The sequence below is a fragment of the Cucurbita pepo genome, chromosome LG17, assembly GCF_002806865.2.
Source record: "Cucurbita pepo subsp. pepo cultivar mu-cu-16 chromosome LG17, ASM280686v2, whole genome shotgun sequence".
Lineage (NCBI taxonomy): Eukaryota > Viridiplantae > Streptophyta > Magnoliopsida > Cucurbitales > Cucurbitaceae > Cucurbita > Cucurbita pepo.
Genome location: NC_036654.1, coordinates 240,289 through 253,961, shown reverse-complemented (window position 1 = coordinate 253,961; position 13,673 = coordinate 240,289). Strand labels below are relative to the sequence as shown.

The following is a 13,673-nucleotide window of genomic DNA, read 5'->3' as shown; positions in this document are numbered from 1 at the left end:
ATATAAAAAAGATAAAAACATAATTTAAGAGTCTTCTCAACATTTCTCCAGAAGGATCCAAATTAAAAAATATATATATATATATATATATATGTCGCGTTCGCACTTTTTGCTCCTACAAACACGTGGCATCAGTGTTATCAAGACAGCCAAAATGAACGCCAGCACTTGACTTAACGCCGTCCCTCAGGCCGGATTTGATAATCCTTTCGTTTCTCATATTTTAAATTATTTCCAATTCATCGGGCCATATATGGGCCTGCTTTACTTCCTTATCCAATAGCCCAACTAAAAACCAGGCCCATCAGGCCCACGAGGTTGGGACGGCGGACCATTGCCGTGAGCGAATTGGTCTAGCCTCGCGTTTAGAACACGCGGCGTCTTCGGATTCCAATGTCGTGGCGTGGCTCGTTCACCTTCTACAACCTTTCCTCTTCGATTTTCCTTCTATTCTCACTTAAATTTCCTTCGTATTTTAAATCCCTAGATTTCTCGCATTCGAAATCCCAATTATTGTTATTAATTGTTTTTTTTTGCAATTCGAAATCCTTCCATTTCAATGGATACCTCCCTGGTCGCGGGAACCCTTTCAATGGTTGCCAACAATGGCGTTGGCTTCGCCAAATTCCTCAATCGCCTCGATTTCGTATCCAATTACTACATCTCCGTCACCGACTCGATCGCCGACCAGATCGCGCCGTATTCCGCCGCCGGAGCTCTTCAGTTATCAGCCGCACTGTTCCCCGTCGCAACCATTGCTCCGCCGCCTGTCAAATCTATTTCACGCCGATCGGCCTCTCGGACTTTTCTCCGTAGAAAGCGCCGCACGAAGCGTAGATTATACAGCGATGACTCCGAGGGCGGCGAAGTCAACGGATTCGGCGGCGGCGATTTTGACGGATCGTACGGCGGAGGTGGCGGTAGCGGCGGAAGTGGCTGGAATTTCGATAGATTTGGGGGGAGTGATTGGGACGAATCTTCATCCTCTTCTTCTAATCCGGCGTATTATTTCGTTTACGAGGTGGTTTATTGGATCGCGCTCTCAAATTGTGTGCATTTCGCATTCAAGAAGGTTATTAGATTTGCAGGTGAAGCAATCAGGAACTCCGAACGAGGAAAATTGTCTATGAGATTAATCTCTGTGTGCTGATTGGTACAATTCTCCTCTCAATGATCAATCTCCGAAACAGAAATCTGGCTATAAATCTCCTGTATTCGATTCTTCACAGTTGCTATGCATACATACATATCTCTGTAAATACTCACATTGTTTTATCTCAGTAAATTGGTTCGAAATTACACATGGAAATCTGTGCCATAACAATCTGATATCTTGTTTCTTAGCTCCTTAAGGCATTTAGTTCATCTCTCTGTGACTGGTTCTTCATCATTCTTATAACGGACAAGCGTTTCAGCCCATGAGAAGAATTCTGTGGGCGGAAAACCTTTGCTTGTTTTTTCACCCATTGGTTTCACCTTTCTTAGAACTGCCTGGTTTCATCGTTTGGCACGTTATTCTGTCTCTCTCTTCAAAATGCTATTCTCTTTTTTTGTGTCTTGCTTTACATATGTTCTTAATGCATGAATTTGACCTCCTCTGAATGGATTGGGAGGAGAATCATTGTTATAATTTGATTCCTAATATTGTGGTTGGCCAATTTTTTTTTTACCATTAGGCAACTTGAGCACCTTTTTGTGTAGTCTACTGTAACGTCTGCTGCTGTATGTGTGTATTCTTTTTAAGTTCAACAACAGGTAACGGATGAATTCAAATCTCGAGCTTTTTGATCGAGGGTATATGTCGAAATTGGATGAACTATGACCGAGTTAACCTTTATGTGAGATTCTACCTGGGTTGGTTAGGAGAACGAAACATGTGAAAATCTCTCTCTTGAGGAGAAATATCTACTAGTGGTGGGCTTAAGGTGGACTGGGAGATCCCACATCGGTTAGGAGGCGAACATAAGGATGCCGTAACTGAGGGTGTGGTTGATCTATCTACCTCCACTTTTATCACTTTATCAGCTTCTACATTAAAAAAACACTAACTTCTGTTAGAACATTTGTTTTGGATTCAATTTCCTTTGATTTCAGTACTCATTTGCCTGATCGATAGGAACTGAAGAAGGATTTTAATTCATATCTGAGAGAGTTTGTGTAGTCTTTTCAGTCATCATCAACTTGGTGATGATGGGTTTTGGAGCCAATTGTCAATGCTATACTCATTCCAAAGCTTTTCCATTCTACTTCTATTCTTTTTAAAACTCAAATGAACTTAAAACACAATTTTGCAAGAAACGATTTCAACTTTGAATAAATACATTTTGCATATTCCCAATAAACATGTTTAGATACAATGTATTAGTTATTACTCATGCTTAATTTGATATATATATATATATATATATAGCAGAGTGGTAGCTAGATTTTTAGGGCATTGTATTCTCACATTACCCAAGCCTATATTCTTGTTTCTGATTTGTCTGTGATTCTCTCTAAAGCGGAGCGCTCCCCTACGATGCATTTTTACATTCCACAACTTGGACCCATTCATCTTTGGTGTAAGAGCGCTCGATCAGTGAGCTATTACGCACTCTTTCAAGGATTACTGCACCCTTAGCTCCTTCTTTATTACTGAGCGGTCATTTAGGGACTTTAGCTAGTGACCCTGGGATGTTTTCCTCTCAATGAGGAATCTTACCACATCATCTTATTAGCTGACCGAAAAAAAGGCTAATTAGAAAGAAATAAATAAATAAAAACATAGTGAATCCGTTGAATTTAAAAGAATTAGATGTAATGATGAAGATGTCAAAACAAAATCCATCTTGATATTTTGAAATCAGCCTAAGAACAAACCACAAATTTAATTCTCCTCTCTTTCAACCCTCTTCTTCATCTCAGGCCCCACTTTGGATCTCAATTTTCCCTCTTTCAAATATTTCGTCTCAGTGCTCTTCAACCTTTTTAAATATTATTTCACATCAAATAAATAAATAAATAAATAAATATATTATTAAGGTAATGTAATTGAATTAATGTGACTAAGGCGAGACGACACAAGGAAAGAGGCATCCGACAAAAGAGTCAAACGCACACAAACCACTCAACATGGTGAATATTAAAAATAGAAGCAGTCTGATCTGATACAGGAACCGACATGTCGTTTCAAAAGATGAAAGAAGGCAAAAAACACAAGCGAGTTTCATATCACAAGCTTTTTATTGAACCTATCTATGTATATCTACAAAACTAAGCTCAAAAAGTTGAAACAAAAATACATAAAATATTACACCAGTACTTAGTAGTAAACGACATGTCGGACGAATGAGTTTATTTCAGTTACACCACTTCACCAAATTTCTCCTCATTCAACGACGGGTCGTCCATCATCCAAAGCTCCACAGCTTGGCCAAACTCATCGCTCCCACCGACTTGACTCGGTTGTTGCTCTTCTTCAAAATCCAGATCCAAGAAAGATCTCAAACTCGCCAATTCCTCGCCGTAGTAAAGCCCGTCGATCTCACACGAGTTATTCACACGTGTACTCGCCGGCGCCGGGGTCGGCGCCGAACTGGTGGAACTGAAACAATCTGAAGTTAACTCATGAGCGACGCACCGTTTTTTAGCCGGAGGCTGCGACACCGGTAACGGTTGCGGACGAGGAGCGAAGTTGAGTTTAGCCTTTTCTCCTCGGATCCTTTTTGCCGCTTCATCGTAGGCTCTGGCGGCTTCCTCGGCAGTGTTGAAAGTGCCAAGCCAAACTCTAACGCCTTTTTGTGGGTCTCGAATCTCCGCCGCCCATTTCCCCCACGGCCGCTGCCGGATTCCTCTGTATATATTCTTCCGAGCTTTTCGAGTCTTCTCCGGCTCCGGCACCGCCGTAGCTCGGCATTCTTTCTGAGATGTCTCAGTTTTCACTACAAAATCAGTAAACAAATCACAGTTCAATATCCCTAACGGGATTTCTTAAATATATATTAAAATTATCCGAATAAAATATATATTAAATTAAAAAAACAAACAAAAATTAAAGAGAGCGAAATATACGGGCGCAATAATCAAGGCCGAGGAGGTCGGAAAAATGGTCGGTGTCGGGCCAGAGAGATCCATTACTATACTTCCGACCGCGCTTTTTTTCTATAATCCCAGAGATGAGTGCACCGCCGCACATCTTTCGCAGACTAGAGAGGTTTAGGAAGAGCGTCCTAATATGGAATATATATAGATAAAGTAGAGAAAAATAATAATGGGCCTTCATTTTGGGCCGTAAAAGTCGGGTTGGGCCTTAACGACACCCGATAAGAATCCGACAAGTATCATTAATAGTTTAAATTTAAATTTAAAATAAAAAATAGCGTAAGCTTTAAGGGTGGAATTGGCGGATGTGAGAGAGGTGATGTATGAGCAAAGTTGTGGAATAGGAAAAACGGACGAATGAGGGAAGCTTTTTTATATGGAAGCTTGTGAGGTAAGGAAGTATAACCGATGAGTTTGGTAGCTGTCCAAGGTTGCCAAATACGGAGCGGGATTTGAACTTACGCTCTTTTTCTTGACTGGATACTACTTGTCATAATTGTATTCACTTCCAATAACGTGTGAGTTAAGTCAACTTAGACGTGTTTTGCTTACAACCGGGCAACGTATGTTCAAGCCTCTAACCCCGTTTTAAGAAGAGAGAGTGTTTTTCGAAAGCGAATTTGAAACCAACGTTATATAACTATAAGCAAAAAGAAACATAGCGGCTAAATAATATATAATTTTTTTAGTATGGAGAATTTGACAACTAGTCAACTCTTTCCATGAATTTGACCGCTATCAGACCTGAATTATCTCAAAATATACGGATATATTCAAATTGGTGGGTAAGTATTTTATTGAAGGAATAATTTACTTCATAAAATTTACCATGGTTAAAATTAGGTTTGGAATTTAGAAATTAAAATTTAAAATTAATTATATAATTTCGATGGAGAAATTAAGACTAAAAGGCTGAAAAATATATTTTAGGTATTTAAATTAATGAACGAATTTCTTGATCTGAATTGTTTTTGTCCTAAATAAAAATTATAATATTAAAGAGGCGTAATGAATGGATTGTTTACTTTATGACGGTGGCCGTACAGTCTGGCAGTCTTGAAAGGCGTGAAAGGCTGCTTCCTTGTAAGGGATGGGGCGACTAAATTAATACGTGGCAGATTGTGAATGGCTCGTAGAAAGAACCGGACGTCGGCAGGATTATTTTAATAATTTTTACTGAGGGTGGAAGGAAGCGAGAGTGTTCTTTATTAAAATTTGTTCGGGAATTTTAATGAATAAAATTATAATAATTATGCCAAATATTTAACTTCCAAACCTACAGTTCAAATGTCAAAACCTTTTTTTTAAGTCCATTTTCTTCTTGATTTTTTTTTTTTTGGCATATTTATTATGCTATTCTATAGAAAAAAAAAATTAAAAGAAGTTGTTCACTACATATAAATTATACTTAATTACCTATCTAAACTTTTACCTAATAAAAACAAACTATTTATTATTTTTTTTTTTTGCCAAAACGACACAAAAAGTTCTTCCTAATTCCAATAATATAAATAAATAAATAATATATATATAGAGAGAGGTAATAATTTAATTGTCATAGTTAAGATTAGAATGGGATAAATTGACTTACCTTCGATTTTTTTTGGTAGGTGAATCCAATGAAAAAAACATAAATAGAATATTTGGAGAAAATACACATTTNTGATAAATTGACTTACCTTCGAATTTTTTTGGTAGGTGAATCCGATGAAAAAAACATAAATAGAATATTTGGAGAAAATACACATTTGTTTTTTTTTTTTTTTCTTTTTAATCTCGATTTTAATTAATAAAAACAATAACTAAATGTGCATATATGTAAATTTGTAAATTTGGAGAAAATAAAGTTGTTTTCCTTTTTTAAAAAAATATTGACATTTGTAAATTGTAATGGTATAATTATGTAATAAACCCATAAAAATATTAATCATTTAGTCTCTATACTTTCATATCCTAAAGAATTTTTGTTGAGGATTATTAGGAGGGGTAGTCCGACTAATTAAAGGGAAATTCAGGGTTTAAGTGTAAAGAACACAATCTTCATCGGTACTAAAACTTTTGAGAAAACTAAAAGAAAGATTAAAGTGAAAAGTATCATGTCATAGTATCATGTCATTGTGGACGTTCGTTATTCCTAACAAAATATAGAGTCGTGGTTTAATTTAGTCATGACAGTAGAATCTTCAAGTGTCGAACAAAGAAATCATGAATCTCGAAAGTATAGTCAAAGTGACTCTCAAGTATCGAACAAATGGTGTTCTTTGTTTGAAGATTATAGAGAAGGAGTCGAGTCTCGTTTAAGGAGAGAAGATTTGATAGCTCTAGAAAATGAAGCCTTTGAGGATGCTCTACAGTGTACTTTAAGTCTCATATTGACTACTTAAAGACAAAATCATGAATTTATAAATAAGAAACGATCATAAAACCTGCGTTTTTTGAACTCATAACATATTATAAAATTCATAATTGATAAATCTAAATATATATATATACACATATGTACACACACGTAAGATTCTATCCAAACGTTGAAGGAAGAGAATTGTGGCAGTGGCAAGTTGATGAGTTCATGACATAATCATCCTTGAAACTGTTAAGGGAAGAAGATGAATGATGAGTTGTATAAAAAACACACTCTTTTTATTTATTTTATTATTTTCTTTTTTGGAGTATACGAATATAAATACAAAAAATTCACTGTTTTCCACAATTATTTAATTCAGTTCTATCGCCAGAAGAACGAATGTGTGTCTAGTTTTGATCCGTCCCTCTTTTTTTCTTTTCTTTTTTTAATAATTTTATTTTACTACAAAAGAACAAAAACATAAAATTGAAACATAGAAGTGCAATTGGGTGTCGTATACTTTATTCGAGGCGAAGATATTTGCATTCTAGATATGTGAGTTCCATACTTGATCTAAATGCGCATTAAGAACTAATAGAAATCTCATACCTGACTGCCTAGACTTCATGGATTAAGGAGTCAATCCGTGATTGCTTCAATTAAACTTGTCTAGATTTGCCAAGATATCTCCAACTCCATTTCGATCTGAATTTTGACCATTCGGGTTTCTATGGTCTTGACCCAAGCTTTGTACCTGAACTGATTGTTAGGAACCACGACCCATCACAATGGTATGATATAGTTCACTTTAAGGCAGAAATTTCTCTAAAAAGTCTCGTACTAATGGAGATAGTATTCCTTACTTGAAGTATACGATATTTCCCTTAATTAGCCAATGTGGAACATCTCTCCCAACAATCCTCAATATTGGTTGCCTCCGTTCAATATGCACAGTTTCTCGTGGACGAGGCCTATTTCTACCACTTTGTTGTCTCTGGCGATGACCTTTCCAACAATAAACAGATCACCTGAAATCAAGATGAATGATTGGTATAAACAATGAGCATTGATTTGATATATCAACAGGTTTCAGTTTCAATTACAACCAATTCGATAGCGTTAGAAGAGTAAATCATCTCCATAACCTGTGTTTGGAACATCGAGATATGAATCAGGTAAAACCCATAAAACGCCAGCCAATTCTGTTTCATTTCGCTCAAAGTCAGATGCCAATATTGTTCTTTACAAAAGCTAAATAGAAATTATCACAAAATAATGCAAACGTCAAACATTCATCGTGGTTACACGCAAAACAATCAAACTAAAATCGAGTTGATCGAGTAGATTCAAAAGCAAACAACAATTGCGTGCTTCAGCTCAAACGCACACTTTCAATCATCAATTATAATCCAAGGTTTCAAGATGAGAAAATCTGATTGACAAGGCTCCTTAATCTTGTTCTTTACAAAAGACTAGTGTTTGAGCCAACACGTACCTTAACTAAGTAGGTAGCATTTTGTATAAACTGGTTGATCATTGGGCTAATTCATCACAAGATAACACCAACGCCAAACCTTAATGCTAGCAACACACAGATTATCAAACTAAAACACCAGTCAATTCTGCAGCAAACTTCAAAACAGAAATGAAAATTTCTTAACCATTCAAATTTATATGGGAACTTTCATCAAACACATTCATGCGATTGACTCAAAACTACGCTTCAATCTTCAATTGCAATCTAAATAATCGACACAATTCCAATATCTACAATACGAGTAAATCCGCTTCCTAGGGTTCCTTAATCTAACCATACCACGAATACGCACAAAATCGCCTTATAAGAAAGCTCTTCCCGAATCAAGGCACCGAAGCCAGTATAGGTAGTTGTACTGACAGAGTATATTTCCTTCTTCGCCTCTTCCTCACTGAAAATCGAAAGAAAGCGAAAAACCTAAAATCAACAGAGAAGAAAATGCACGCAAAAAACATACCGAGAAGTAATCCATTTACAATCCGTTTTAAATCCGATGCCTTCCGACTACTGCAGCAAGAGTTTTGATGTACGAATTCACCATCTCCTCTTCCGTTGGCTTCTGTTCATTTGGAAACTCCATCACAATCAGCCAGTGCTCGTATTCGCAGCCATCAAGGAGTATCGTCTCTTTTGGAGGTCGATTGATCCAGTTGGGAGAAGGATCGTTGAGTGGGGAGTATCCGGACCCCCAAGTTTTAAATCGAACTGGAAGATTGAATGGATTAAGCAGTGATCAAACCTTCTCCAACCAAATATTGTATTTTATTATCCGCAATTGACTTCCACAATATTTAATTTCAAGTTTTTTTATAAAAAAAATTCTCAATTTTTTAAAACATTTTCTCTGACTCGAGGCTAGACTATATGTTTGATTTTTCGGTTGACTTATTTGTAGGATTAGAACAAGCACACACAATCGCGAGCAAAAGCAAAAGTCCGCTGTTTAGAAAGTGCTATTGTGACATTTAGCAGAGCAAAAGTGGAACGCCGGCAAAGATCAATATGATAGACGTGTGAGATCTCTTAGTGTAAAGTTATAGTGTTGCATCGTATCTCATTACCATCGACATCTTTACATTCTAACTTAGCATGTTTACTTTAACTATCCCTTTATCGGGATTCGGTAAATCTTTTGCTAAGGTATCATATATACAAATTACGTGGACTCGATACCTAAAATACTCTCTATATATTATTTTATTAAAACACTATATAATTGCACTAGAGCATAACTTCCTCTTTTGAAGAATGCCCAACAACGACACTAGCTCGTCTCAGCTCAACATCATACTACTTCGATCCTCGGCCACATGAGTACTATCAACCTTGATTGGAAACTAACGTGAACCTGTAGCAAATTCTTGGTTCAACAAAGTACACCTACACAAAAGTAAATTAAACTAAATAAAAATAGTTGAAGTTTATCAATTTAAATATAGTTCAATTCAAGAAGAAAACGATTGACAGTATATTGCAGTTAAGTACCCGTATTTATATGTATTTACATTACGAGCACCTGTTCTAGACGAAAAAAGTGCTACATTGGGTTTGCATATACCCAGGCAGGACTGTTATCAAGATTCCGCCGGAGGGTGAGACGACGGGACAGCGGTTCACGATCACCACCGGATTTTCTCTCATCTTCCACGGTGGTTGCTCCGCCGTACCCGACGGCTTCGCGGTAGCCGCCGCCTGGTCAGCTTGAGGAGCCTTAATTTCTCCATCTCTCAGAGACATAATTTCCAACAACAAGAAAGACAACGAAACTTGTTCTATTTCCTTACTTTGTTTTGGATTTGCTTTGCGGTCCATTATATAGAGCGCTTGGAACTTGGAAGAAGCTTAATTTCCGACCATTGTTTTTTCAATTCCGGACAATTTCCGGTCCCACAAATGGAACAATAACAGATTACGATTTCTTTTATCATTTTGTTATTCCGAGAATAAAAATAATGTCTATCCCAATTTTTAGGTTTATGTCATTTTTGTTAAAAAAAAATATCTAATAAATTATTAAAAAATTTCATTTGTAGTCCGTAGTTACAAGTGGAAAAATTAAGGAATCTAGTTGTAAGGGTCCAAACTCACCGCTTTTAAATATTGTATGCTTTGATCCATTACATATCACTGTCAGCCCCACGGTTTTAAAAACGTTTATTAGGGAGAGGTTTCCACACCTTTATAAGGAATTCTTCGTTTCCCTCTCCAATCGATATGAGATCTCACAATCCACTCCCTTGAGTGTCCAGCGTCATCGCTGGCACACTGCTCGATACCTAACTCTAATACCATTTATAACGACCCGCTTTTTAAGGGACTCGAGCTACGGACTGTTATACACTAACGAGGGAATGAGTAAAAATGCGTAACAAAAATTGCAAAAGAAAAAGAAGGCTAAAACGGGTTCCTTTCTCGTCTCTTGCGATTCTCATCAAACAAATAGAAAAAATAATCATATTAAAAACGTTCTTAACCTACGAGACCTTTATAGAACTCCAAGATCTGAATCTATTTCAAGATGAGTCTCTCGTAGAAGCAAGTGAAGGGGTTACGAGAGGAACTAATCGGGTTTTTTTTTATTAGTTTAATAACAATGGAGTTGAAATAGTAATCTTAAAATTGGCGAAAGAGTATAAATATAAATATTTTTATGGAACATCCGAATCCTAATCTCAAAATTTTGAAAAAGTTGATTTATTGTCACGCAACAATACAAAAGCAAAGATACTAAGATTTGCAAATAAAAGTAGAGTAAGTGTCAACATGGAATCTACTAGACGTTGCTTTTATTCTTATATCTTATATACTTTTCGAATATTTTATGGAAATAATTTTGGTGTCTCAACTATTCACCTTAGTTGGGTCGTAGTCATTTGCCTCATTTGTTCTCCTTTATCTAAATTTAAGTTAGTAACGTTTGATGTGTAACGGCTCAAGTCTATCTCACCTTTATGAGAAATGTTTCGTTTCCATCTCTAATCGATGTGAGATTTCACAATCTACCTTGAAAGCCCAACATCCTTGTTGTTGCACTGCTCGACGTCGGACTCTAAAGCCATTTATAACGGCCCAAGCCCATCGCTTGTCTTTTTTTTACTACTTTCCCTCAAGATTTTTAAAACATGTCCCATACACGTTTATGAAGAATGTTTTGTTCTCCTCCCAAACTCATGACGATCTCGGTTAGGTTAGATTGTAAGTGTATTTGAGTTGCATTAAAAAAGAATCTTACTGATACTACACATATATCATTCCAAAAATACTAATGAATTTTGAAGAGTAACATTAAAAAAAAATATATAATCTATCATTTATAGATAGACCGTTTTCATTTATATATTGACAGTAAAATTTTAATTATTTATTTTTATAAAATTTAAACGTGTTTATAATTTTATGCGTATATTTTAAATATAGTAATTTATTTATTTTTTACTGGAAGGATATTAATTAAAATTTTTAAATATTATTGAAAGTTTTAGCTGTATTTTTACCTCCCAAACCTAAAAAATAACTAAAAAACATAAAATCCCACCAATTCCTCGGGAACAGAAATAACCACCATTCAAATTACGTGTCATTTTTACCTCCCATTTAGGAACAGAATTAGTTACCATTGAAATTACTTTCTATTTTTACCTTACTCTCCCCCCTTTAAATTCATCTTTCACCCCCTCATCCAAATCAGAGCCCAGGGGCAAATCAATCTTCCTTCTACATTAACCCCCGCCAGCTCTGATAAAAAAAATATAAAAAAACCAAAAAAAAAAATAATATTATTTTTATTCAATAATGTCGAATGGATTTGACGCCGAAGGTGACAACAAGAAAAAGAAAATGGCCTTAGTAGGCGTCTCTTCTCTGTTCCTCGTGGCCATGGTCGTTGCCGTTACCGTTGGCGTTAACAACTCCTCTCACAAAGGTGAAGGTCTCGGCGACGGTCATGGTGACGGAGCCGGAGAAATTTCTTCATCGACAAAAGCAATTCAAACTATTTGTCGGCCAACCGATTACAAAGAAACATGCGAGGAGAGTTTAATGTCTGAAGGCAGTAACACAACTGACCCTAGAGAGCTTGTAAAAATCGGCTTCAAAGTTTGCATGGACCAACTTAACTCGGCGATTAGAAATTCCACCACGCTTCAAGCATTAGCCAAAGAACCAAGAACCAACCAAGCCCTTCAGAATTGTCGCGAGCTTCTAGAATATGCTATCGACGATATAACCGATTCATTCAACCGAATCGGCACCTTTCAAATGGCTAAACTCGACAAATTCGTCGAGGATTTGTCTGTCTGGTTAAGTGGGGCCCTTACTTATGAACAAACATGTTTGGATGGTTTTGAAAACACCACCGGTGATGCCGGTGAACAAATGAAGAAGTTTTTAAAGTCAGCTCAAGAAATGACAAGTAACGGTCTTGCAATTGTAACTGAATTGAAGAACATGTTGGGATCGTTGCAAGGATCCAAAAAGGGGCGTCGGTTGTTGGCCGGCGATGAAGTGCCGTCGTGGGTTACCGACGAAAAGAGGCGGCTGATGCAGCTGCCTACGGCGGCGATCACACCGAATGTGGTGGTGGCGCAGGACGGAAGTGGAAAATACAAGACGATTAATGAAGCGTTGGTTGAGGTGCCGAAGAAGAGCAATATAACCTTTGTGATTTACGTTAAGGCTGGAATTTATAAGGAAACTGTTCTTATTCCTAAGGCTTTGACTCATGTTACAATGTACGGTGATGGCCCGACCAAAACCGTCGTGTCTGGTGGTTTGAACTTCGTCGACGGCATTCAAACCTTCAAGACAGCAACATTCGGTAAGTCAATAAAAATCTTAATTTTGTTTATATTAAAAAAATTTCTTTTAATGTTGTTTTTGTCGCATTTAATTAGCCGTTGTCGGAGCCAATTTCTTCTGTCGAGACATGGGGTTCGAGAACACCGCTGGCTCGGCGAAACATCAAGCCGTGGCGCTTCGAGTCCAATCTGACAGATCAATTTTCTTCAACTGTCAAATGGACGGCTACCAAGATACTCTCTACGCCCAAACTCACCGTCAGTTCTACCGTGACTGCAAAGTCAGTGGCACCATTGACTTTGTTTTTGGGAACTCAGCCGCCGTCTTCCAAAACTGCAGTTTGGTCGTCCGTAAGCCACTGGCTAACCAACAATGCATTGTCACGGCTCAAGGCCGGCTCGAGAACCGCGAACCGACAGGTCTTGTTTTCCAAAACTGCCATTTCATGGGGGACCCGGCTTACTTGCCATTCAAAGCCGTGAACAAAGCCTACTTGGGCCGTCCCTGGAAGCAATTTTCACGAACCATTATTATGGGTTCTGAAATTGACGATTTAATTCAGCCTGAGGGATGGCTGCCGTGGATGGGCGATTTTGGGCTGAACACATTGTTCTACGCCGAGTTTCAGAACAAAGGACCGGGAGCTGACCTGACCAATAGAGTGAAGTGGAAAGGAATTAAAACTCTTACGCCGCAACAGGCCGCCGATTTCACTCCTAAGATTTTTATCGACGGCGATGATTGGATTTTGAACACGGGAGTTCCGTACTCTCCTGGAATGATGTGATAAGGGAACCAATATGGCTGATTCTGCCACTTCAGCATTTAAATCTGATTAAATGTAACCGTTGCAAATCGGATCCGACAAATAAATTGAATTGTTTTCACATTTTCATGCCTCTCTTTTTTTGCTTA

The 13,673-nt window shown here is 37.3% G+C and overlaps 4 protein-coding genes across 4 annotated transcripts; 2 read left to right on the top strand and 2 right to left on the bottom strand.

Annotated features, from left to right (window-relative positions):
• Window positions 1–102: 102 nt before the first annotated feature.
• LOC111778252 lies at window positions 103–1,462 on the top strand. The gene has a single exon (XM_023657960.1). It carries the CDS (start codon window positions 560–562, stop codon window positions 1,148–1,150), a length of 591 nt encoding a protein of 196 aa, XP_023513728.1. The 5' UTR covers window positions 103–559; the 3' UTR covers window positions 1,151–1,462.
• A 1,628-nt stretch (window positions 1,463–3,090) lies between these two features.
• LOC111778874 (ethylene-responsive transcription factor RAP2-3) lies at window positions 3,091–4,187 on the bottom strand. The gene is made up of 2 exons (XM_023658871.1): window positions 4,051–4,187; window positions 3,091–3,920 (listed from the first exon to the last, which is right to left on the bottom strand). Exons 1-2 carry the CDS (start codon window positions 4,172–4,174, stop codon window positions 3,343–3,345), a joined length of 702 nt encoding a protein of 233 aa, XP_023514639.1. The 5' UTR covers window positions 4,175–4,187; the 3' UTR covers window positions 3,091–3,342.
• Window positions 4,188–6,452: 2,265 nt separating this feature from the next.
• LOC111778698 (multiple organellar RNA editing factor 3, mitochondrial-like) lies at window positions 6,453–9,773 on the bottom strand. The gene is made up of 7 exons (XM_023658671.1): window positions 9,520–9,773; window positions 8,459–8,695; window positions 8,250–8,352; window positions 7,570–7,639; window positions 7,288–7,452; window positions 7,034–7,183; window positions 6,453–6,670 (listed from the first exon to the last, which is right to left on the bottom strand). Exons 1-5 carry the CDS (start codon window positions 9,771–9,773, stop codon window positions 7,346–7,348), a joined length of 771 nt encoding a protein of 256 aa, XP_023514439.1. The 3' UTR covers window positions 6,453–6,670; window positions 7,034–7,183; window positions 7,288–7,345.
• Window positions 9,774–11,753: 1,980 nt separating this feature from the next.
• Window positions 11,754–13,633, top strand: LOC111779243 (probable pectinesterase/pectinesterase inhibitor 21). Its single transcript, XM_023659354.1, has 2 exons — window positions 11,754–12,777; window positions 12,854–13,633. The coding sequence occupies exons 1-2, from the start codon at window positions 11,754–11,756 to the stop codon at window positions 13,543–13,545; spliced, it is 1,716 nt and encodes a 571-aa protein (XP_023515122.1). The 3' UTR covers window positions 13,546–13,633.
• The last annotated feature ends 40 nt before the right edge of the window (window positions 13,634–13,673 follow it).